The 26,066-nt window shown below is 47.1% G+C and overlaps 1 protein-coding gene across 1 annotated transcript; it reads left to right on the top strand.

Annotated features, from left to right (window-relative positions):
• Window positions 1–83: 83 nt before the first annotated feature.
• LOC126527861 (calcium-activated chloride channel regulator 1-like) lies at window positions 84–24,680 on the top strand. The gene is made up of 4 exons (XM_072284567.1): window positions 84–297; window positions 13,349–13,555; window positions 17,231–17,497; window positions 24,014–24,680. Exons 1-4 carry the CDS (start codon window positions 84–86, stop codon window positions 24,658–24,660), a joined length of 1,335 nt encoding a protein of 444 aa, XP_072140668.1. The 3' UTR covers window positions 24,661–24,680.
• Window positions 24,681–26,066: the final 1,386 nt, after the last annotated feature.

Genomic DNA, 26,066 nt, shown 5'->3' with positions numbered 1-26,066 from the left:
ACTCATCGATGGATTTACTTTTTAAGCCGGGTACGTGGACGCTTCAAGTGGAGTGTTCAACGAAGGGTCGAGTCGTTATCAGCATGGTGGTCAAGTCCCAAATCAGAGATCTCAACAATAAGCCGATAGTGGCTTCGGCTGGCGTGGTGGAGAACAACGTCACACAACCAGAGGACGCAATCATATTCGTTGATTTGGGCAAAGGAAGCCACGTTGTACTGGACGCAAACGTCACGGCGGTGGTGCGCAACCCGCAGGGACTTAGTTGCCCTGTCCGCCTGCGTGATAACGGCAAAGGTAAGGACATGTCGGAAATTGCTTGTTCTGTTTAAACTCGACGTAAAGCATGACGCATTTTAAACGTGGCCATGCTGTTATAAATGTGGCCCAGTAAATGTATACGAGAAAAAGAATGACGATAAAATGCAACCAGTCTTCATACAATGAAAGGAGGACGTGTATGTAGGTGCCCATTCACATACTTGCAGCGCCCTTAGAAATTACCGGCACTAATCGACACGAGTCCTGGACAACTTTGATTTTGCTAAACGCATCCAGTAGAGTGCTATCTTGCATTTAATGTCTCGCTGACCCAGCACCCGATAAGGCGTTATCGCACTTTATCGCCTTATCCCTCCGCGTCGAAGCATTATCAAGCGTGACCAAACTTACTACGCTGGCGGCTGCGTATGGCACGACCACGCAGACCGTGTCTTGAAAGCGATCCGCGATGCCGACAGGGAGTTCCGACTGCTGATAGCTTGGCGCGCTGTGTTCCCCTGCTTAGTCACCATTGAAGAGATACGCACTGGTTCGTTACTCGAAAGCGATCGGCGAAACAGGCAGCGCGCAGTATGTGCTGAGAGCTCGGTGAGCGCTGCATTTTCGCCGCTCCATTCGCTTGGAAACCACAGGCAGCATGAAGTCTCTCGCTGCTGCGGGCTCTTGCTTGAAAGTAATCGTCTTGCATGATGGATAGACATGCGGACAGTTTTCTCTTTGGTTAAGCATAGCAACGTTTACGCGTTTAAGATGAATACCTTTTTACTCAGATTAACGTGCCTGTTAAGAACCTCTGTGGCAAAAACAATTTGCCGGATATGGTGCGTATCATATTGGGATCTTGGTTGAAGCACGTAACTCCGAAGAGTAATCGTATTGTTCATAATGTCTCACACGTTTACCGAAGGATTTGGACTAGGCCACTTTTTATTGTAATCTCTGTATCGAAAGAAAACATCCCAGCTCCTGTGATTCATTTTTTAAGGATTTCTATCTTTTTTTTCACGAACGCTGTATTCAATTACTAATTACCATAAAAGGCCTTCAGTGTATTAGGTTGTGAACGTATAAATTTTATACAAATGTCAAATATGAAATATGGTCGATGCCCCTTGCAAGGTATAGAGAGCAGTACCACTCTACGTTAGATAAAAATGAGTGCTAATTTCTCGTATGGGAAAATTACTTTAAAACCACATGTCAGATTTTCCAAAGCCGCTTCTGCAAGAGAAAGTCTATAAGGAGCGCATATTGACAAATCATTTTTGCTAAACTTTTTAGCTAGCCTCTGCGCCTCAATTTGTGCCTTAATTTCCATAATTGCTATGGTGCACTTGATGAAGCCATGTTGCAATAAATATGTGTCTAGATATGGAAAGGGATGACACTGGTGTGGCTAGTCCCATTGAGATTCAATCTTCCTGCTTTATCAGCTGTAAGTATATAAGGAACATGTTATACATTATGAGGTATAATGGTTCGAAACTTCAGCTGTGCTACTGGTTTCTAGGCACATTAGAATTTGTAACAATGCATTCATTGCAAATACAAGAGAAAACAAAAAAATGTTACAAAGGTTTAACAATCCTGAAGCAATAAAAGCTAAGACGACAAATGTTAATATAAGAACTGTTTCTATTTAGCAACCACATGATATGGACAAAAACTACATCGAGTAAGGATACAGTTTACAAAGTTGAAGATTAAGTTCTTCGTGTACGAATATACAATGGTAATGCTGGCGATGATATTACCAATACCTTCTATAGTACTCAACGCTATCATACGAGCGAAACCAGCAGTTTTTGCCGGCAGTTTCTGCGCGACTGCAACAGAAAAAATGTCATTATGGAAGGAAAACATTGTAGTGCTGGGTTCTGTGAGAATATTTCTGCCAATGAAGTAATGTAAACCTGTATTTTTAAGGAGGCGATAAATACCGGTTCTGTGGTTGTTCAAGGTAATTTTAATTATTGGGAGACGCTTTAATGGCGAGAAGACCATGCGAGTTGTGAGCCGCCGACCCAATGACACGAAACGCATTGTTTTGTAAATGGTACAGATGCTCTACACGTGATATCTAGGCCTGTACTGAGACTACAATGTCCATTGGTGGTACTAAAGTTGCTCCAAACTTTGCGAAACTAGATTGCCCTACGGCACGGAGAGTGCGGATCTTACACAAGATCTGGTGATTTCCATAGCACTGTTTTATTTGTTTTTTTATTTAAGATTATCGAAGCCGTGCTAAATTTTCATGCTCTTTGTCTAAGGGGACCAGTATGCTTCATTTGTTTTACCTTAGATTTCCGCAGGGTTCAAGAAATTGGCAAAATCACAATCGAAATTTACGAATTCCAGTGAACGCCTAGGGACATAAATCCCACTTATGCTTTTTCCTTTGTGATTGTGGGTGCCACTGCTCTCTTGATTATTAGCTTATACGCAGGGCTACACTGCTATCTTCAAAACCATTTCAGTGGTCCTGCCTGCTAGCCCCGTTTTCTACGCAATAACTTGGTGAGAATAAAACACAATACCTAATATTGTCACGTTGTAGTGATGGTGAAGAAAGCAGCAATACGGTGGAATACAAAACGCTTTTATTGGGCGAACCTGTGCCCACAAAAACCGGCTACACTTATAGCACAACGATAGCGGCGAACACGGTCGGCGATCGTCGAAAATCTGATCAGTGGGTCAAGCGCGTCAGCTTTTATACAGCAGTCGTCGAATGTTCCAGACTAATCGTTCGGGCCCGCGTGCCTTCCACAAAGTTCATGCCTTCCATTCGCGTCACGCGATGAAATCAGATAACATAAAGTTCGGCCACAACAGACAGCGGATAGAAGCATCGATAACTTTCCAGAAACTTCGGATACATGCGGGCGCGTCCCACGCTGTGCGATTACATTTGTTAGGCGGCGAAACGTGGTTGCCCGATAAAGATAAGTATACGTGTGAATATCTTCCTATACCAACGCAGATACCTCATCAAGAGCATAATTCCTTTATTTGACGCACATTTTCATGCCCACACTAAAGTTTGAGGTTTGGCGCAGGCGCTTGCTCGGTATTTTGCCGAGTAAGCCGTAGTTTTCAACTATTTCCAGAGGCCGTCCTCTATATTCGGCGAGCCGTCGCTGGTTACTGTGTCATAGCAAAGGGCGCCTATACTAGAGAGTATATATTGCATGGTCACGTGGGTGGAGTGTTGGGGGTCTCTGCTTTCATTCTTCTTTGGACTGCAGGAAACTGTAATATTACAAAATGGAGGACAGAATACAATCAGTTGCATAGCATTCTATGACCAGCTCCACGAAAACTTAGGTACTACGATGCCCTTATGCAGCTTAGTTCTTCATAAATGTATTCTTGGTTAAAAAACAACGTTGCAGAAAATGCCACCGTGAAGCAACGAGAAAAATAGCAACGTATTACGTTACTGCAAGGCATAGGGTACTTATTTTATCGTGCCAAAGATCGCTTGCACTCTTCTTCTGCTTCAGAGATACCTGCTTCATCTGAGCCCACAGCAACACCTGCGATGAACCTAGACAAGTGTGCTGGTCGATAAACACCGGCTAGTGCGTAAGCACATGCGCATTCTAAAATACTGCCCCGAAAATGGGAAACGGCACTTGGTAACACTCCTCACTCATCATGTCGTCTGTCATTTCCAGCCCTCGGACGCCTTTGTGAGGTTCTCCTAATAGAATTTTAAGTGTGAAACCATCACGGCATAGCGGTTTCTTCTGCCTGCCTGCCTGCCTGCCTGCCTACATCGTGAAAGATGAGGTTCAGTAATCACTTAGGGTTCCTGAGGTACAACCTCAATTACCGCAGCCCCAGCCAGAAGCGATGACCTACGCCGCCGTCGCATGCCGTCAAGGCCCCCCTCCGCGACCGCGCCAGGGCCCTGTGACGCCGCAATTCCGCCTTCCGCCGCCGCCGCCACGAGCACGCCCACCCGTCGCTCAGCGTACCTACGCGTGGAAGACGGACATTTGGCGAGCCCCCGACCACCGCCCGCTCTGCCATCACTGCGGAGAAGCCGGCCATGTGTACCGCCGATGCACATACCACGACATGGGACTCAGAGGGTTCGCTGTCAACGTGCCACGTCCACAGCTTGGGGAGCGCCCACGTGACATCACCGATTAGCTCGCCGCCACCCAATGGAAGTCTCGACGACCGTCCCGTTCGCCGTCACCAGGCCGCTACCTGTCACCGCAGCGCCGACAATACACCGCCCCAGCCCGGGGCCGCTCTGCGAGCCCCTATCCGGAAAACTAAAAGCAGCAACCGATGGAGGTGCGGTTACTGTTCGTCGAACTGACGAAGATCCTCCGCCGCCTACGAAGACGACGGAGAAACCAGCTCGACTACATAATAACGGCACGCCGCCGTCCCGACGAAGTCAGGAAGCCAAGACTACACCGACGAAAGACGACTTGACGACGCGACGTTGCAGCTTCAGTTCCACATGACGCAGCCGCGATCCGACGCCAAGGCCTAACTGAAACGCCAGACAAAGAACCACCGACCATGACGTGCTCCTCGACGGTCACGCAGTTACCGCCTTAGTGGACACAGGGGCCGATTACTCCGTCATAAGTGGACACATCAACACCCAGTTGAAAAAGGTTAAGACTGCATGAAAGGGCCCTCAAATTCGGACCGCTGGAGGACACCTTATCACGCCGACTGGAATCTGCACGGCAAGAATAACCATTCATGACAGGACTTACCCTGCTACCTTCGTTATCCTCCAACAGTGTTCACGAGACGTCATCCTCGGTGTGGATTTCCTGAACCAACACGGCGGAATCATCGACCTGAAGTCGAAGTCAATAACGCTGTCGGAAGATAAAGCGATACTGCCGGAGAGCCCTCGTAATCACCACGCCTTGAGTGTGCTCGAAGATCAAGTGAGCATCCCGCCTCGCTCCAGCATTGTTATTTCGGTCTGCACCGAAACACCCGCTGACGTAGAAGGTGTCATCGAAGGCGACCAATATCTACTGCGAGACCGTGAAATTTGCGCCGCAAGAGAGATCGCTCGACTGCCTGGAGGGAAAACTGAAGAGTTGCTGACAAACTTCAGCCAGGAGTTCAAGCACATCAACAAGGGCACGACGATCGCGTACATCGAGGAAATTCTGGGAACCAGTAATGCGTTTGTCCTCTCGGATTCCGCCGCATCTAGCCCGACGACCATGGTTCCCGAACCGGACTACAACATTATTCCAAGTCTCCCCGTGATTAAGCAACAGCAGCTCAGAAGTCTGCTCCGACGATACAAAGGCTGCTTTTCGACGTCATCGATGATTCGACAAACACCAGTCGCCAAGCATGGTATAATCACCGAGAAGTGCGCTCCACCACTCCGCCAAAGCCCTTACCGAGTTTCGCCGCGAGAACGTGCAGCTATAAGAGAACAAGTCGACTAAATGCTGCGCAATGACATCATCCAGCCGTCGAAAAGCCCGTGGGCATCCCCTGTTGTCCTGGTAAAGAAAAAGGACGGAACCCTACGTTTCTGCGTCGATTATCATCATCTGAACAAGATCACGAAGAAGGACGTATACCCCCTCCCACGGATAGACGACGCATTGGATCGGCTCTGCAGCGCTAAATACTTCTCGTCGATGGACCTCAAGTCTGGCTATTGGCAAATAGTTCAAGTTTATGCCATTTGGACTGTGCTCGGCGCCTGCAACGTTCCAGCGCATGATGAACACGGTTTCAGCAGGATTGAAGTGGCAGACCTGTCTTTTACTTGGATGAAGTCGTCGTCTTCGCCGGAAATTTCGACGATCACCTTAGGCGACTTACACCACTACTAGAGGCCACCAAGTCATCAGGACTCAATCTGAAGCCAGAAAAGTGCCGCTTCGCTTACGATGAGCTTCTGTTCCTAGGCCACGTCATCAGCAAGTCTGGAGTCCGTCCCGACCCGCAGAAGACAGCTGCCATCGCAAAGTTCCCGCAGCCCATCGAAAAGAAGGCCGTGCGTAGATTTCTTGGCATGTGTGCCTACTACAGGTCATTTGTCAAGGACAATTCACGCATCGCTGAGCCGCTGACACAGCTAACTAACTCTGACGTCGAGTTGAAGTTGGAAACGCCGTAGGCCGACGCATTTCAAGAACTCAAACAACGCATGCAGTCGCTGCCCGTACTTGCGCACTTCGACGAGCACGCCGATACCGAAATACACACTGACGCCAGTGGCCTACCTCTCGGTGCCGTCCTAGTCCAGAGAAAAGATGGACATCAACACATGATAGCTTACGCTAGCCGGTCGTTGTCAAAAACGGAAGGCAAATATTCTAAACCGAAAACGAATGCCTCGCCATCGTTTGGGCTACAGCGAAATTTCGCCCTTACCTCTATGGCAGGCCATTCAAAGTGGTTAGCGACCATCACGCGTTGTGTTGGCTAGCTAACTCAACGGACCCTTCAGGACGGCTGGCACGGTGGAGCCTGAGACTACAAAAATACGACATCACTGTATCATACAAGTCCGGACGAGAACACTTTGATGCCGATTGCCTATCACGCGCCCCCATTGACCCGCCGCCGCAAGATGACGAGGATGACGACGCCTTCCTTGGAATAATAAGCGCGGAAGACTTCGCCGAACAGCAACGAGGAGACCCGGAGCTAAAACCCCTAGTCGAGTATTTGGAAGGGCACTTCGAAGTTGTCCTTCGGGCATATAAGCGTGGATTGTCTTCGTTCACGCTTCAAAAACCTACTCGTGAAGAAGAACTTCTCACCATTCCGCACCAACTACCTTCTTGTTGCTCCGTCAGCGCTACGTCCAGAAGTACTGCACGCCCTACATGACGATCCGACCGCTGGGCACCTCAGTGTTTCCCTGACGCTATCGAAGATACAAGAAAGGTATTACTAGCCGAACCTAACCGCCGATGTCGCCCGTTACGTCAAGACATGTCGAGACTGTCAGCGACGCAAGACACCACCGACAAGGCCAGCGGGATTACTACAGCCGATCAAGCCTCCTTACCGACCTTTTGAGCAGATTGGGATGGACTTGTTGGGACTGTTTCCGACATCAACTTCCCGAAACTTCCGCTTCGCTGAAACTAAAGCTCTACCGTTAGGCAGCGCAGCCGAAGTGGCGAAATTTTTAGTCGAGAACATCCTGCTGCGACATGGTGCTCCAGATGTCCTCATAACCGTCAGAGGAACGGCTTTTACAGCAGAGCTTACGCAAGCCATTCTGCGATACAACTGCCTACCTTCCGCAGACGAATGGTCTCACGGAGCGCCTGAACACGACCCTCGCCGACATGCTTGCAATGTACGTCGACATCGAGGGGAACACGTGGGATGCGGTCCTGCCGTACGTAACGTTCCCTTACAACACGGCGGTGGAAGAAACAACACAGCTCACGTCATTTAAGCTGGACTACGGCAGGAACCCGACGACGACGCTCGACGCCATGCTGCCGCACGTCACTGACGAGGAAAATCTTGACGTCGCTACCTATCTCCAGCGCGCCGAAGAAGCCCGACAGCTCGCCCGCCTGCGGATCAAGAACCAGCAGGGGACCGATAGCCGACAATACAACCTCCGACGATGTTTCGTCGAGTGCCAGCCCGGCGACCGTGTTTGGGTATTTACCCCGATACGCCGACGAGGACTTAGTGAGAAACTACTGCGACGCTATTTCGGGCCCTATGAGGTCATCCGACGTATTGGCGCACTGGACTATGAGGCCGTGCCAGACGGCATTTCGCATTCACAGCGGCGCCGCGCACGATCTGAAGTGGTCCACGTGGTGCGCCTTAAACCCTTTTACGGATGCTGACGAACTTCTTTATTTTGTTGTTTTCGTTGCTACGAATGCTTTTCATTATTACTTTCGTTTCTTTGCAGCATTGGGTCCATGCTTTTTAAGAGGGGGGTAATGATACGTGTACTTATCTTTATCGGGCGACCACGTTTCGTCGCCTAACACTATCGCCGCTATCGTTGTGCTAAAAGTGTAGCCCGTTTTGTGAGCACAGGTTTGCCCCAACAAAAGTAATTTTTGTCGTTCATAGTATTGCTATTGTGTTCTTCAACGTTACCACCACGTGAGAATATTAGCTACAATTTTTAATGCGTATAGTGGATGTTCGCAACGGCACATTCCACCATACCACACGTAAGCACAGGAAACAGTTTCGAGCTGAATCTCAATGCAAGCGTCGTTTCGGCTAAAGGGCCAACCGCTGCACGCCGGACGCTGCCGGCTTGGTCACGCAGCGTGGCGCCAGCTCTCGGGCAGGCGCAAAACCAACGCTGCGGAGCTCTCGCACCACTGTCCTTGAACAGCAACTCTCTCTCAGCGCCAAAATATCGCAATCAATTGTATGGGACCCTGTATCTGCCTTTTGAACGTCGCTTTTGGAAATAAATAAAACTTAAACGTACTAGAAGTTACAGTTTGAGTGATATTGTGAACAAACACTAGAAGAGCTTGGATGCAATAATATTTCTAACGTGATTGGGTATTATCAGTGTATGCAATGCGGTCTCTACAGAGGGTTGCGGCCAGAGACGGTTATTATCGCGAGAGCGTTAAAGGCTTGTGCCGCAGAAACATCGACAACGGCGTCAGGCGTCCACCATTGTATCGGCAAAAAATCACTGTGAACAACGCAGATGCTCTGTGCAGCATAAAGAAGCTACTCAACTAATTGAATTTCACGAATAAAATGCGTCTGAAAAATGGTAACGTACGACCTAAAACCTATAGACATGGTAGCGTCAGGTTGTAAAGTACACATACGAGAAAACAATTCTGTTACGCGGAAACTCCAACACAAACCCCATTAACGGTACAGCGCTTTCCAGCTGCCATTCGACGTCTGTCTTGGTAGGAGCGGCGCGGTCCCCTCGGTTCCTTGCACACCATCAAAAAGAATCACAAATAAAACGTTACATAAGCTGCAAGTGCCGGAAAGCGTGAGAAGCACACAGGGATCTTTTAATGCGGTCGCGTTAAATGTGAAGGTTAAGTGTAGGTTAAATTTTTTCTTAAATTTTGACTGATTGCCAGTATAATCTTCATTTCTTATCGCAACGATATCCGGATATTCTTGTCTCAGTATAACGGCTCTAGCTTTTGGCTCAAGGTTACTTGATGTTCGCCGACAACAGACGATAAAAGCATTTCATGCTTAAAGCTTACGCCAACTTCGAGTACTGGGTATGTGTCACTCGGTCTTTGCAGTCCTCCAACTAACCACTTTGATGCATACTTGAGTCACTGGGTATCTGCCAGCAGGTCTGTGGCGCTCATTAATGAACATCTTTGACGCCAACATATGTGACTAGCCACAGGGAATGTGCCACTCTATAGTATCAAGAAGGTTCCTAAATTTCTCCAATGCTTTGTGGAATTGACTCAATGTCATAAGGATTGCTCAAGAACAAGAACCTGGCGCATTAAAAGGCTTCACCACAAATGATTTTGGGTATGGCCTACTTTTCATTGAACGCCTTTCACGCCAACGCTTTCTCAAGAAGCGCTATGAATTTCACTCGGTATGTGCCGTTCTTCAGTCAACTTCTTGCCAACAAGGGTCACTGAGTACGGGCCACAGAGTGAGCGACAAAACGAGAAAACAATTCTGAGCTTTCGCAGGCACGGGAGCGCCATGCTTCTCGTCTCGAAGGCCACACGGGAACTTCTCCGCAGTGCAACTAAATGGCGCAGCATGTCGAGAATGCAACGGGAGAGTGGAGCACGATTGCCACACGAAGAGTTTCTGTGCGTTCGCGCGAAGCAAGACGCCATGCATTTCGGAAGTTCACGGCACAGGATTCTCGAAAGCAGCACCAGATAGAGCCGAGTGTTCTCGCAGAAACGCGAAAGAGGAGTAGTGGTGGAGTACACGCATCGTACATAACTCTTTGCGACAGGGGCAATCTGTTGTATCGCTAATTAATTCATTCCTAAAGTATAACCACCGGTTGCTATTCTCTGATTGGTTTCTGCCTCAGATTTTTCGATTTTTCTACCCTTCTTGCCGGCCATTTGCTTCAGGACTCGTCGAAAGCCAAAGGCCAATAGGAACCCCAACCTAGAGCGAGAGGTTTACGGGGTTCTGTTCCTCGATCTCGAAGTCGATGCTTCAACCTCCTACCTAAACGCGCATTTACTTGCCGCCTGGACATCATTCCTGTCTTGACCTTGCCCCTGTACTCATGAGCTCCGATCGAGCTCCGCACAGCAGGCTTCTCCCTAGTTCGGGCAGGCGTAAACTTCCCGCGTGGGGCACACGACGGCACAGCGGCCTGGCTGGTAGCAAATTTAACGCAATTGGTGGGTCGGCGGGTAAAGCCAAGCTACCCCAATAGCCTAATAGTGAACACACCAAGTGTCCGTGTTCTCTCTGGAAGTCATGGCCGTTGTTTGTGGCTTGCCAAGCATGCTAGCTCACAGGATGTTTACGTCCTGTGGGCGCACTCACGTGTGCCATCAGTTCAGTCAGAATTAATGCCGGCGACAATGCTATGTACCAGTCAGCGGTAGGCATCGTCGGATGCCGACACCTAGGTGGCCACATGGTAGTTCTTGTCTCCGAAATGCAGTCTGGCAATGCGTTGAATAGCGTCGGCTCGGCGCATTAGATTATTATGAAGTTCAACCCTTTTCCGAGGCTTACATGTCAGTCTGTCTCTTAAGTCATCCCGCAAGCATAAGCGCTGGCCTTGGCCCCTGGTAAGCCAAGTTTCTTAACCTCGAGTCCATTCTTTGGCCTGATCATTAAAGTCCCTCATAAGAATAGGAGGCAACCTCCTCATGTCGAGGCTTAGGCACTGAGCTTCTATTTGTAGTCTTCCTATCGAGAGTGTACTCTAGGATATAGCCGGACAATGCTATTTGCGCACTCGTTTCGTTCTACCATGGTCAGGGTTCCAGGATGCCGGTGAGCAGGGAATTGCGAATCTTGTATGGGGCAGTGAACCATCCGCCTGTTTGTAGCATCGTGTCCTTCCCTGAGCCTGCCTCATTTTTCTGCGCAAGAATAATTTTGAGATTGCCGTGGCTTCAGTTGCGGTTCCGGCTGGTGATGTAGCTTCACTTGTGGAAAACATGTTTTTTTTTCTTCAATTTCCGCCAGTGCCCGATGTCTTAACTCAGAAAAACCTTGCTTAGGCTTGCGAACTTCCGTAGATTCCCATAGATGAGCGGTGGGATTCGCGTTAAGCTTAGTTGCGTGGTCTGCACTGCAAAACTTCAAAGAGTGTGAAAACCAAATCAATGGCACCCACTGTCCATACAGCGATATCAACAGATATCAAGGGATATCGCTGGTATCCATGTTTTAGTACACCTTTTTTGTCTCGGTGAGTCGTAAATCTGGTCGAGTGTATCTCCAACACAGAGCCCACTTGAAGCGCGTCCGTGCAAGTGAACGATACTCGCTGCGGTGACGCAGTGGTATAGGCGGTGCGCTGCTATCACCGCGGGCGCCAGATAAAATCCCGTCAATGACGGCCGAATTTCGATGTGGGCGAAATGCTAAAAGAGCCGTGTGCCGTGAATTCGGTGCACGTAGATAGTGAAAATTAATCAAACCAAGGTAATCAAAATTAATCCGGAGTCGCCCACGACTGACTGCCTTGTGTAATATTATGGTTTTGCCACGTGAAAATAATTTAATTTGTAACAGCAATGACGCCCCCCTGTAAAGCGTAATGGCACAAGCTTGAATTCATCATGTATGCAGAAGTGAAAATGTTGAGAGGAGTTTTGCAAGCGCCCATGGCTGGTCCTGTGTCTCATCTCGTGCAACGTTAGTGTGGCACGCCTGCAACACCATGGCCGACGTTCTTCAACAAACTATCGTTGTCAGACTTTTCGATAGCTGGCAGGGCTTTGCTCCTTTAGCCCAGCAGGAGTTGAACTGCGTGATGCGTCGCTCCACGAAGAGGCACCCGCGTATGCTTTTCTATAGCATGCACAGGGTTAAAGATCAACGCTGAACTGTGCAGCCAAGTGGTTCTTCGCAAAAATTCTGCTACCAAGCCACTCTGGAGCTCCGGCGCTGCTACAGACCGACTGCCATAGGAATCTTTTCAAATTTTTTCGCTTCAACTGGTATTTTTGACGTAGTATATATTTTTTTAAGAATTTCCAGGCAGTAATAGTTCTCTGGATGATGCGAGACCTTGTAATTGCCGCTCATTTGCTCGAGTCATTTAGCGATGAGCGAGTGACTCAGGACAGCCGCTTTGCAACCAAGCCGATTAATAATTATAATATTATTATTATATAATAGGCAGCCGGTCGCTTTGCGACCAACTTTGTCACGTGACCACCGCGATTTGTCACTGGGAATGAGCCATTTTCAGCCTTTTGGATAGTGCGTAATAATTGGGAACGGCGGAATTTATGTGGAAATATTTTGCTGCGAGTGATTCTTTCGCAAAGTCACAAGGCGATTCGAAGCCAGGGGGCGAAGTTTATAGAAGTTCATGCGCCACAGGGGCACGCTTTCTGAACGGTCATGCTTTCTGCTCTCCCGTAAGGAATAGTACTGCCGTTTTGTGTGATAGTGTCCGTAGTACACTCTGTGGGAATGCTCGTCGCTGGCGTCTCGGAAGCCCTTTAACGTAAGCTGCGTAACAAGCCACGAACCTCTCATCTTCACCTATCATACTCAAATTCTCTGTCTCTCCTATGCATACCACATCGCCTGACGCTTCACCTTGCGAGTTTCCATAGAACTATTACGTGAACTTGTTGGTGCGCAGCCCACTCAAGTGCCCTTCATACAATAAACAATACCGTGCAGCGATGGAGGAGTAAAGGGCATGAATATGGCTTCTCCAAACTTTTAACACCTAAAGAGCATACATAATTTAAAAAAAAGTAAGCCAGTACCATAATTCAGAAATTTCCAAATCGGCTATTTTATGGGATAACTACAAATCAAGTTCACTATGAGATCACCTTAGCTCATCTCTGTGACATCTAATCCAGCAGACATTGATTGATTAAAATGTGTCCGTAACTGATTCCGTCTTCAACAGCTCTTGGTACTAATATTGCAGATCCTGATATCTTGGCAAACGATGGTTCGTACAGCGGATACTTCACGCAGTTCACGGGCAAAGGAAGGTACGCCATCCTGGTATACGTCTACGGAAACAACAAGACCAGCCACGCGTATCGTACGCAGGGATTCCCTCCTAACATTATTCCCATTCTTCCTTGGGATGAGGAAGAATCACCTGCTAGTGAGTTGATCAATCTCGCATTAACCTGCATTGCGTAGTCTCTCTCGTCTTCCTTTTACTTGGCCGTAAATAGCAAAATGACCAATGAGATATTATTATACCTGTAAGTATATTCTTTCAGAAGAGTATTTGTGCAGTACTGAGACCAATCCATGGAAAGTTGCTACATTTCACGCGCGCTAAGAAAGATTGTTCAAAATCAAAATTCACATGAGCAGAAAAAAAAGCACACAATCCCTTGAACTGGCCTTGTTCATTTTTTATTGCAATAGCAAATATATGAACATTCCTGGCCCATATCTGCCTGGGGCTTCGCCGTGAGCTTCTGTATAAAGACCAAGACTGATAAAGTCCTCACAGCACGCCGTATGCTGTTTGTTCAAATGAAAGAGTGCGAGGGGAAGTCGGTAAACGCTGCTGAATCTTGCGTGCACGAGAGACGAAGGCAGGGCGGAAGCGTGCCCCCTTATGTCGCACGCGAAGCATGGGAGTGAGGAGAGCGAGCGGAGAGGGGGGGGGGGGGGGGCGTTAGTTCTCCGGCGGCTACTTCTTACAGCACGGCGAGTGGGTGCCATGTTTCGAAAGAGAACTGCGATGTGGCCAAGGTGCACGCCAGCACGGGTCTCACGTTCAATGCGATCTGCGATGTTTGCAGGGTGCGTGCAGTGCCGGCCGCTTCATATGCGTTGTGCTTTCGACATTTTCTCTGCGTTGAAGGAAGATGTGCAACAAGCTTAATTCGCTCGCTGCTGCTACCGTGTTTGCTTACTCCAGCGTTTCGTCTGCGAGTTTCCGCGGTCACCCAGCGAGAAATGTTCAGGTTTACCTGCGCATGCGTGATACTGTACTATTTAGTTTGGTTAGTAGGAGCAAGTTTATGGGTTCATACGGCCGATTACTACTAATTTGCTTTCAATAATTGGTGCTTCGCCTTTTCAGCAAAACAACGACTTTTTAGTTGGTGCTGCTTCGTAGTGGGGCAGCTAATCAGCCACTTGGCTGCGTTTCTGTTGTAGTAAGGCCTGCTTTTCGAGATTCTTTTGCGATAAAGTTCTACTAATTCTTTGCTTACTCCTCATACAGTCCTACAGGGCGTGCGCAAGCTACAAATGGCATCTGTTTATGTGGCCAGAATTTGTACGCTAGAAACGCAACAGAACCGTCAGGAATACGTATACTTGCACAGTTTCAAAACGACAATACTGAAAGCGCCGCAGTAGAGCTCCGCTCATGACATCATCATCAGCAGCAGCCTGGTTACGCCCAATGCAGGCCAAAGGCCTCTCCCATACGTGTCCTGCTCATGCCCAATTCTTTTTCTTGATTTTAACTAAGATGTCATAGCCTCGCGTTTGTTCCGTCACCCAATCGTCTCTCTTCTTGTCCCCTAACGATACACCCATCCTTCTTGGGTGTATCGATACACCCATCATTCGTCCCCTAACGATACACTCATTGCGTCGTCCTCAATTTAAGTAGAACCCTTTTCATAAGCCTCGAGGCTTCTGCCCCGTACGTGAGTACTGGTGAGACACAGCTGTTATACACTTTTCTCTTGAGGGATAATGGCAACCTGCTGTTCATCATCTGAGAATGCCTGCCGTTCATGTAGTATAACGGACATATTAAACATTAAAAGATTTAAAAAAAAATAAAGAGTAAGGTTTGGCGTATATATCGATCTGTTGACGCTGAACTTTCAGTAGACGTCCAAATCCGAATTATATTCATCATCTTCATCACCCTATTTTGATGCCCGCTGCAGCACCAATGCTTCTTCGTGCGATCTCCACTGACTCATTTATTGCGCTAGCTAATTCCAATTTCCACGCGCAAATTTACTAGTTTCATTGTGTAACTCTAATGGTCCACCGGTAATTCCCCTTACGCACTACAAAGGCTGCCCTACTTCATTTATTTTTCTCTTCATGTGAATTAGAATATCGGCTAGTCCCGTTTGCTGTATGATCCACGCTGCTCTCTTCCTCGCTCTTTGTGCGGTCTTCAAATTTTTCTCGAGCTTCCTTGTTGAACTCCAAGTTTCTATCCCATGTGTTAGCACCGGTGGAACGCAATGATTGTACACTTTACTTTTCAACGACAGTGGTAAGCTAACAGATAGGATTTGGCAATTCCTGCAGTATGCAGTCCAACCGATTTCTATCCTTCAGTAAATTTTCTCCTCATGATCACGATCCTCTATGTGTAAATTGACATAGACAAACGTACTCCTGTACATACTCTAGAGGCTGGCTGGTGATCCTGAATGGTCTTCTTGACAGGCTATTGAACGTTATCATTGTCTTCTGTATATTATTCTTAAACCCCACTCTTATGCTTTCTCTGTTAAAGTACTCAATCATTTGTTGTAATTCGTCCCCAGTGTTGTTGAACAGGACAATGTCATGTGCAAACGGAAGGTTGCTGAGATTGCTGAGGTTGCTCGCCGTTGACCCTCTCTCCTGAGCCTTCCCAGTATAATGGCTTCAATACTTCTACTAAGCCTACAGTCAATAGCACTGAAGAGATTTTGTCTCCTTGTCTGACCCCTTTCATGATGTGCAACTTTCTAGTTTTCTTGTGTAGAACCAAGGTAGGTGTGGAATCTCCGTAAATGTTTGCCAAGATCTTGACGTATGCCTCCTGTACTCATCCATTGCGCCATTTCTACGACTGATGGCATCTGTACTGAATCGAATGCTTTTTCATAATCTGTGAAAGCCACATTTGCCGCAAAAAAGGATTAGTGGTTGTTAGGAACTACATATTAGGAACGTGTTTTAAAATCCCCAAACAAAACCAAAGTATTACTTGATAGTTTGATGCCTCCACAAAAGTTTTACATTCGGAAGCTTCTTGTTTCTGTTATGGCGCTGTCCATCGTACATGTTCTTCGTTTTGCTGTAGTCTTTTTAGCGCTGTTTTTCTTCAAGTATGGTAATGAGCGATTTGATGTGTGACGTAGCGTTGCATGCATCGGGTCGTGTGTGGCACGTCGATTGCACGCACCTTTGCGTCTACCATTGAGAATGACCAGGAAGCTGATTTAGATTGTGCGAGTACTTTACGCATGTAAATAAGTTGACAATGTTTGGTTGCTTTAAATCAAGTATTTATGGTAATGAGGATGTTCGACTTACCTTATCACTTCTGTAACTGGTGGGTAGCGGCATAACTTTCGCATTTTATTTCTAGACGACAACCACCGGCAGGTTATAATGACTCCTTAACGCAAGGCGTATGCTGTCATGTGTGACATACATACAAGGACTGCTTCAGTCCCAATAGAGGGTTAAAAATGCCTGTATGTTTACTCGAAATCGATGCCGTGTTTAGCAACGCATTACATTGGAACCGTAAGTCTTGAAATACATTCTGAGTTTATTTTAAATAATGTATACCCGATGGTTGTCATATTACATAAAGATGGTTCGTAAATTAGCAGTCTATTTTAACGATGTATTATTTGCAAATAGCCAATGCATACCTCCGACATCGCTCAGCCTGGTATTACCGCAATCATCTGCAGGTACTGCAGGAACGTTCAGTGCCGCGTGCAGGGCCGGCGTCAAATGTATCCTTGAATGTTATTTCCCGGGAAATTCTCCTCCCCCACCCTCCACTATACTGCTGCACTTTGTCGCGGTAGTAATACTGCCCTTATGTCTTGTGCAGCGCAAGAACCAATCATGGAATTGATTGAAGACTCTGACGACTACACATTCAAGGATACCCTCCTGGGAGAAAGGAAGCCGACGAACCCATTCCAAAGAGTCGCAGCCGGAGCCTACTTGAAGGTCACCACAGACCTGCGGCAGGCTCATGTTCCTCCCGGCCAAATGAGCGACCTAAAAGCTGTCGAGGGTTACGTCGACATCGACAGAACACCCGTCGTAAGACTTACGTGGACTTGGCCTGGCGCACACATGACACATGGAAAGGGTGAGTATTGTATGGGAGCTGCCATCTCGCATTCGGGAAGAAATTAACTCTGAACACTCAACAGGAGCATTATGTCAGCTAATACGAGTTAGTGAAGCTCTATTTTTTCTAATGTAATTAGTGCTTCGAGCGCCCCATTCTAACGTACAACGCACAGTGGATGCAAAGTAACATTTTGCTTTCCAGAACGCGTAGATTTCTATTGCTACTCAGTTAAGTGTCGCATCGCATTTTTCAGAAGTGCTCCTAATCACCTCTAGTATGGTAGCCTCTAAAGGATGTTAAACGCGATAAAAACACCTTGAAACAATCAATTCACATAAGGCCTCAGCAAACCGTCTCGCAAGAAAATGAAATAAATAAAATAAAGCCGCGTCAGCGCACACGTACAGATCTTATTTCTTTTCTTTATTTTCTTGCATTACATTGATTAAGCTCAGGCTTAGCCATCAAAACATCAATTCATTGATTGAAAATGTCGGTATCCGTTATTGAACCTGGTGAATTATTGAGTAGAGGCCATTAACACAGTTGTCTTTGTTTGCTAACGTATTTTTGCCATATTTCATATTTATTAGGTCGCCGATTCATGGAAAGTAGCAATGATAACTTGCGGCAGCTGATTTGTGATTCTGTGACATATGGGAAAAAAATATGCCAGAACGTTGAAACAGCAATACTCACACCTAAGTAACCAGCTTTCAGTCACAATGTAGTGCTATATGCTACAAACCCAAAGATGTATTGCTTAGACTGCACTTCTTGCGTTCTGGCTGTTACCCCAATGCCTACAAAGACGACGCTTAAAGTTTATTAAGTATTTAAATAGTAGCCCACATTGAACCGTTGCGAGATGCACCACTAGCACCAAGTTCGACACGAATATGAATTAGGATCGTTTGCCAATTATTTTTGTACATTCATTGTAAGCAGCTTGCAAGCTAAAAGCTAACGGAGAAGACAGGATTGGCACCGTAGAAAGCAAGTGAAAATATATTTAAATAAAGTGCCAATTATGAACATGGCCGCCTCTCAACAAATTGAGATTATTGCTTAGCGTCAAATCAACCACAAACGTTTACCCCGAATGAAGACCACTGTTTCAATTCACAATCGTACGGAAGTTTTGGCGAAGTATATTTCAGCACCGAATGTGGTTGCTTAGTGGTCATGGTGTTGAACTGCTAAGCACTAGGTCGCGAAGACGAAATGCCGAAACACCCGTGCACGTAGATTTAGGTGCTCGTTAAAGAACACCAACTGGTCTAAATTTCCGGACTGACCCACTACGCCATGACTGATAATCATATCGTGGTTTCGACAGGCGAAATCCCACATTTTAATTACCCTAAATATTTTGGCTGTATTTATTGCATGGGTTTGTTCCGAATGCGTAGTAATATTTGGCATTTACGGCGTGGTGATTTTGCCAAAGTAGTGTGACCGATAGGTTCTCCTGAGCAACAAAGTGCTCAAAGAGCAACCAGTTTCTAAGCTTTTCAGTCGTTGTCATCGCCGTGGTAGCGTGCCGTCTTTTAGCAGCTTGTAGGTAACCACGAATCATCGCGATGAACGCTAGTAGGAAGTACCTGAAGCGTTTCTCGCTGGCGAAGCGCGAGAGTATGTTCAACAGACAAGCGTAAGCAATCCTTTAAAAGAAAAAATTGCTTTGATAAGGACTAGTAATACGTTGTTTATACGTACCTAAATACATTCTGTGGATTCGCGTGACAAATTTAGAACTCAATGCAAGACTCGCATTCGAAACAATAATCCCCAGCATTTCACTCATAAAGTGTGTATCTCGTAATGTAAGACTCTTTTTGGCCACGTATTTTTGGTGATTGAGTCTTTTCACGCGCACGACTTATATCTAGATAATTACAGTACCTTCAATGTGTTGCTTCGTGTTGTCGACAAATTCGACTTCGCCCTGCCATCTGCTAGCCGCCTGGTTAGCTCAGATAGTAGAGCCGCTGCCCCGGAGAGGCGGTGGTCCCGGCTTCGAGTCCCGGACAAGGACGAATTTTTCTTCAACTCTGAGGCTTTTCTTTCGAGGAATCTGTATGGGTTTCCATTATAGGAATTACTACGAACGGGTGGTTGTCTGACTTTCCCTTAATAACGTCAACGTGTTGGTAACGCTGCTGTACTTGCTAACCTACATTCGTGACATAGCGTTTCACGACGTGTCCACTGTATATTACGTAATATAGTTTAACGATCACAATGTTCGGTGTGCGACATTTTGCGTCAGCCATTTTGAAAGGAAACCTCTAGGACATGACATACACACCGTATGGCTAAACATTGTTTTCGAACCAAATTTTTTACGAAAAGCGCTCCAAGAACGGCTCGCTATCCGCTAAGCTCGAAACTTATTCTACCATTTGCCGTAAAGAAAGCGTTCCACTAACATTTTCGAGGTGACATGTAAAGTTTATACACTGCCAGCGAGCACATAACGTGAATTCACGCTGACTTTGATGTGGTGGCGCAACCAGAAGTATCACCACCCTGCACTGAGAATAGCGCTATCGAGGTACCCTACGGTACCTGGACACGCTGCGCCTTCTGGCGGCGCCACTATGAAGTACGCGCATACACAGTGGAACACGTAGTCTGTCAAGTTGGTACTATAGAGGCTTATTGAAGCCCTGTGGATCCAGTGGCGCAAAGCCACTTGAAACGCCAACGTTTCAGGCGTCACTTGCGTCTGATTCAGCGCACGTTTTTTTTTTCCGACTCTGCCAACATTTAGTGCGAGATAGCTGGATAGCCGGAATAAGACAAAGTGGTCTGATGATGTCAAGGATGCTATTCGAAATAAGATCGTTTAATTATTTGCAAGGTTACTGTGATGGCCTTGCCAAAAGGCTAGAGAATCACCAACTAGATAGCACAAGGCCATGAAGATCCATAAAGTCACGCTACCTAACCAGAAATTTACACTGACAAGGCTGGCGTGACAAAACGGTGACGTCAAAATCACCACTGCCTACTCTGGAGCATTCCCATTAGATTCAATATCAATCGCGCCAAGTAACATGACGCCATGAATCGGAGAAAAAAGGCTTTGTGCTGTCTAGGTGTTGTTGGCTAGAGGTAATTCGATTTCCTTCACACTGAGCACAAGGTAAATATACCTGGTAGCGAAGCTTCCATAGGAGCCCATACGCGCAAAACATGGCGGTCCATCGGCGGTCCATGGGGCTTAGCGCCATCTGTATGTGGTGGGAACACTCCCGGCGGAAGAAAAAATAGTGTGACGCCATTCCCGTTAAAAGCAGAAGTGACGTCATATTGTTTTCGAAGGCGCGAAATTTGTTTTGTTCTTCCTTTGGAGCTATATATTCAAATGCCCCGCCATTCGATTTGATGGGCGTTTCGAGCTTTCAGCGTGGAAAGCGATGCAGGAAAAGGCCAGCCGTACGGTTGTCGAAATCGCATCCCTGCAGAGAACATACTTTCTTTGGAGGCCGACGAAAGCTTTAGGTGTAGCTGGCGCTCTTTTGCCATAACTGGCCCTTGCGCGATTAAAAACCACATATCATCATCAGCTTTAGGTGTAGAGTGGTGATCCTATTGTTGGATGCCAAGCCCGTCGGCCAGCGCAGTCGCACGAAAAGAACTACACAATTATCTGGCGGTCGTAACTCACTACTTTTGACTGAACAGATTAAAAAGCAATGAGCTACCCGCGTCACCAAATTTAGACAAACTTCGACAAGCAAGAAAGCACAAACTGTGAGGGGGGCGTATTTAAACAGGTGATACGAGTGCGCCTTTCTGCCCATTTCAAGACGTGCATTGCATTGCGAGTGATAGTGGCGTCAACGCCCCCTGTAGCGATGGGCGCTGAAAAGAAATGCATTTATTAATAATAATAAAATTAAACTTGTATTTTCTTAACTCGTCACGAATATATAAAATTTACTAGGAATTTTATTTTCGTAGAATGAATCTAACTGTGTCTCGTTTCAATTAAAGAACGCGTTTTTCTTTCTGAATGTTTGTTCCCTCCAAACATAGTCGCGCTTCAGTCGCTGCTCCCATAACCCCCCGTGCTGATCTCGGTGACAATCTGTACTGAACCGCTTTTCGCCCGAAGCTTCGCGACCTATTTGAATCGACCTTGCTGAGCACCTTTGAAAGCGCTGTCGTCGGTGGGTACCAGAGCATAGTTTCGCGGTATACTTTAACGCGATAGCGTTAGGTGCTCCGCGTCGCAGAAAATGCGTTTTCCGCGTCGGTGTCTTTCGTCGGCAGTGTTGTACGTGAGAGAAAATCATTCTGAACCACAAACACGCGTGCCCTACGTGTGGCGCATGCGCGTGACTGCAATAATTAAATTGCTCTAAGTAAAATGCGACAGAAAAGTCGTAATTGGAGTGGATTGGAGTGAACTTTATTTATGCCTGCAGTTGGGCGCTCGCGCGCCCCGTGGAGGCCCTACGTCATCTACGAAGTCACCGTTACTGGGCGCGGGTCTCCGCTCGCCGTTGCCGGCTCGCTGGGTCCCTGCCTTTCGAGCGCCTCGAAGACCTGCTGGACGGCCCAGCGTTGTTCGTTTTGGTCGTAGGTCTTCGTGGCTGCCTCGAGCCGCGGTGGGAGCGTTCTTGATTTTGCATCTTCTGGATTTTTAATGCAGTTCCACAAGATGTGCTTGTAGTCTGCGGTCTCCCTCCGGCAGACTCTGCACTTATCGGTCGGATATGCCTCCGGGTGCATGCGATTCATCAGTCTCGGGCTCGGTAGGGATCCGGTCTGGAGCTGTCTCCGTACTACCGCCTCCGCTCGACTTAGCGTCGGGTGTGGGGGTGGGAGAGTCCTGCGAGCCAGGCGGTAGGCCTTCGTTATTTCATTGTAATGCGTCATGCGGTCTTTGGTTCCGAACCACGTCGGACGGTCTGTCGCCGGGGCGCGGTTGGTTAGGTCTTGCGCCGCTGCGTGTGCCGTCTCATTGTGGTTCTGAATGCGTTCCGACGCGTCGCCTGCATGCGCCGGGAACCACTTCAGTCGTTCTTTTCGTTCTTGTAGTTTGACCGCTCGTAGTACGCCCTCAGCCTCCCTGCTCGGAAAAGTAGTAAAGTACCGCTTACGCACAACCGACAGACATGAGTGCGTGGGATACTAATTTCAATATACAAGAAGGATAATTCAGTTAAGCGAAAACTCACACACAAACTTCTTGCATGCGATGAGTCACTGCTTATAGCCTTTGCCTTACGGGTGTAGGAGCTATTGCTGCGCCTTTTGCTGCCGCGAAGTTCGGCTCACCACTGTTTCCTGTCGGCGTTACGCCACCAGTTGATCCCTGAATCCTAGTCATAGTCAGCTGCACTGAAAAAATAAATCGTGCTGGTCAGGCCATGTGATGCGTAGGGCAGATAACCGGTGGATCATTACCGTTACAGAATGGATGCCAAGGGAAAGGAAGCAATGTCGAGGAGGGCACAAATTTAGATGGGGGGATGACGTTATGTAGTTTGGAAGCTCAAGTTGGAATCAGCAAGAGCAAGACTATCGTGTTTCACTGATAAACACAAAGCTTGAGCGTCCTCCAAGATTGTAAATTATTTTTTGGGCTTTCTTTCACACTCAAAACAACAAAGAGCCGTGCTAAAAAGAACGTCCCAGAAACAAATGAAATTTATGACTTCGACGTCGATTTAACTCCGAAATGTGACGTATCGGACCTAAATGTATTACTTAGAAACATAAACAGTGCATGAAAGAAGTACAGCACAACTCAATTCATATCTCGGAAAAATACTCCAACTGATATTTTTTATTACCTGCATGATAGCTAGGCTTCGCCGTCTACATATATATATATATATATATATATATATCCAGTTCCTAAGGGTTACGGACTGGATTCCAAGTGAAGGGAAGCGTAGCAGGGGGTGGCAGAAAGTTAGATGGGCGGATAAGATTAAGACGTTTGCAGGGACAACATGCCACAATTAGCGCATGACCGGGGTAGTTGCGAAACTATGGGAGAGGCCTTTCACCTGCAGTTGGCTCAGCCAGGCTCATGATGATGGTGATGATTACGATATAAATAATACCATGCGTTCTGCCTTAGTCATACAGTTCAAAGAAAAATACGATTCAAAGATACGATTTTGAGACCTACGGTGTTTGATGGTCAGGCTTCTGAAGACCGCATGCCGTTGGTCCTGAAATCGTACCTCGCACAGAGTCTTCATTTTCTTATTTATTTCAGCACTTTGGCTGACCTGAGCTCGGAGCACGTAAATATATGTATAACAAGACATAAACCGCATCAACACGACAAATCTAATTTCGATGCTTCGGCAGGAGATAAAGTTGATGTAAGATTATTGTAGAGACATAACGGCACATTTCTTATAGACTTCGGGTAGCATGGTTGTGCAACATTGTCGAACTAGGTTTCCACAAGTCAGTTGTGAACAGAATATAAACAAAATGGGGGGGGGGGGTGATTAACGGCGCAATGCAGAGGTTCCATCTATTTTTTTGTTACAGCTGCGGAAGTGGAGATCAGAGGTAGCACTAATAAAGAGAACCTTGAAAGGGACTTCGACAGCCAGGAGCATCTGTCCACTGTCGTGAAAGGCAACCTTGACCCCCTCCCCGGCGGTTCGAAGCAGGACGTAATGATCGCACTTCCTCGCGAGTGGGGAATGACGACTCCAGGCGACAGGGGCTACAAGCTAGAGGCTTACCTGGCGGCGCGTGTCATTAACGCGGATGGACTAAAGGGGAAGCTGTCCAGGAGCATTATAATACTGTTCCTAATCCCAAATTTTACCGCTGAATCGCTCACAACAGGAGCGTCCATTCACACACGGGCACTGCCGAACACGAAACCTGGACCAGCAACAACCACGAGAGCGCCGGCGACGCCGTACATCAAGACAGCGCAAGCAACGACCTCAACACCCCCGACCAAAGCGGAGCCAGCTCGCAATCCAGCGGCAACAGCCACGCCAGAAACGGAGCATGCGAGAAAAAATGACCATTCATCCATCATAATTTGGATTCTCCTGGCGCTAGTTGCCGGAGTCGTCATGACAGCCATTACAATTATACTGCTACTCAGGGCGAAGTCAAACCCCATTGCCGAAGATCAGGGCCCCTCCACGACCACGGCATCAATGACAACTATGTGAAGCCACGTGGTATCCTTGGACAAAATAAAACGTTAGGGGCACCGACAATGCGTGGCATTATTTTAACCTCTGCCTAGCATGAGCACGATTCTTTCTTTTACAGCTTGCCTAACGGCCTCTTTATTTACATCGGCAGTTTGATTATTTCCTTTGAGAAAAAATATGAAATCTAAAGCAGTGAAAATAATTGTGCTGCTTTTCTCTGCAAACCATCAGAAAAAGGAATTGTGTTTAATTTAGGCGTACCAAGAAGGCGATGTCCATTGCCACTTCCCCTACAATGGCTTCGCTCAAGATTGTCACGTGACCGGCTCCAACGCATCCCTCGAACCGTATATATTCCACGTACATATTTAGCTCGTACAGGCATGAATAAATACTCTGCAGGAAAAACTTTAAAACATGCAGGTAATAATATTTTAAGTGTCCAAAATGCAAAGAAAAGAATTGACTTCTCTCGGACCATATTTATGCAAAACTGGTCACGTCCTCAATGGAGGCATCGTGGCTAAACCCTAACTTTCTTTTTTTTTTTGCAAGCATGCTTTGGCAGTTTGCATAAAGGTGGGAAATAAATTATTCACGGTTGTGGAAGCGTAGCATTTACGGGTTCGCAGGTTGTAGTATTTGAAGAAGTCCTCAGCTGCGATTCAAAAGAAAACCCGGCATTGACCCTGGTTTTTGCCACACTATTCTCGTCCTTTGCAGCGCTACGGAAATGGCGACAGGAAATACTGATGCCGGTGGTCCTTCCCATCGTACCTCACAGACTCGCACCAAGTTTATAGCGACACGTGTACTTGTCTATCTTTATCGTGCGACCACGTTTCACCACCTAACAAATGTTATCGCACAGCTCACGACGCATCTGCATGTGTCGGATGTTTCTGGAATGTTGTCGATGGCTTCACCCGCTGTCAGTCACCAAAACTTGTGTATACTGATTGTATGTATGCGCTACGCGAATAGTGTAGAACTTTGTGGAAGACACGCGGGTCCCAGCGATTACTCTTGAACATTCGATGACTGAAAGCCTGTGTGTTTGACCCACCGATCATGTTTTCGACGATGGGCGACGCTGGCCTTCGTCGCTATCGTTGCACTTTAGGCGTAACTAGCTTTTGAGGGCACATGTTCGTCCAATAAAGGTTTACCTGCTGAATTTACAGTTCTTGTACTATGTTTGTCACAGTCACTAGCACGGGACAATAGCAAAGATGGGGACATAAATTGTCTATTGAGAAAGAACGTTAAAAGAAACTATGCTAAATTTAGGCTCAGACAAACTTCTCCAATAAGGAAGACCACACTCTGTTCGTTCTGCTTCTTGTCACCTACTCCCGAACGATATTCTATTGATCTGGCCTTGAACTACCAGTCAGTGAAATGCGGACAGCCACTCGACG

Source organism: Dermacentor andersoni, chromosome 9 (genome assembly GCF_023375885.2).
Source record: "Dermacentor andersoni chromosome 9, qqDerAnde1_hic_scaffold, whole genome shotgun sequence".
NCBI classification, from domain to species: domain Eukaryota; kingdom Metazoa; phylum Arthropoda; class Arachnida; order Ixodida; family Ixodidae; genus Dermacentor; species Dermacentor andersoni.
This window is presented reverse-complemented; position numbering and strand designations above follow the sequence as displayed.

Excerpts from the sequence above, each read along its gene's own strand:
- LOC126527861 (XM_072284567.1), top strand. The coding sequence starts at position 84 with ATGGTGGTCAAGTCCCAAATCAGAGATCTCAACAATAAGCCGATAGTG. Across the intron at positions 13,556-17,230 it reads TGAGGAAGAATCACCTGCTA|CGCAAGAACCAATCATGGAA; the intron begins GTGAGTTGATCA and ends TGTCTTGTGCAG. Across the intron at positions 17,498-24,013 it reads ACACATGACACATGGAAAGG|CTGCGGAAGTGGAGATCAGA; the intron begins GTGAGTATTGTA and ends TTTTTGTTACAG.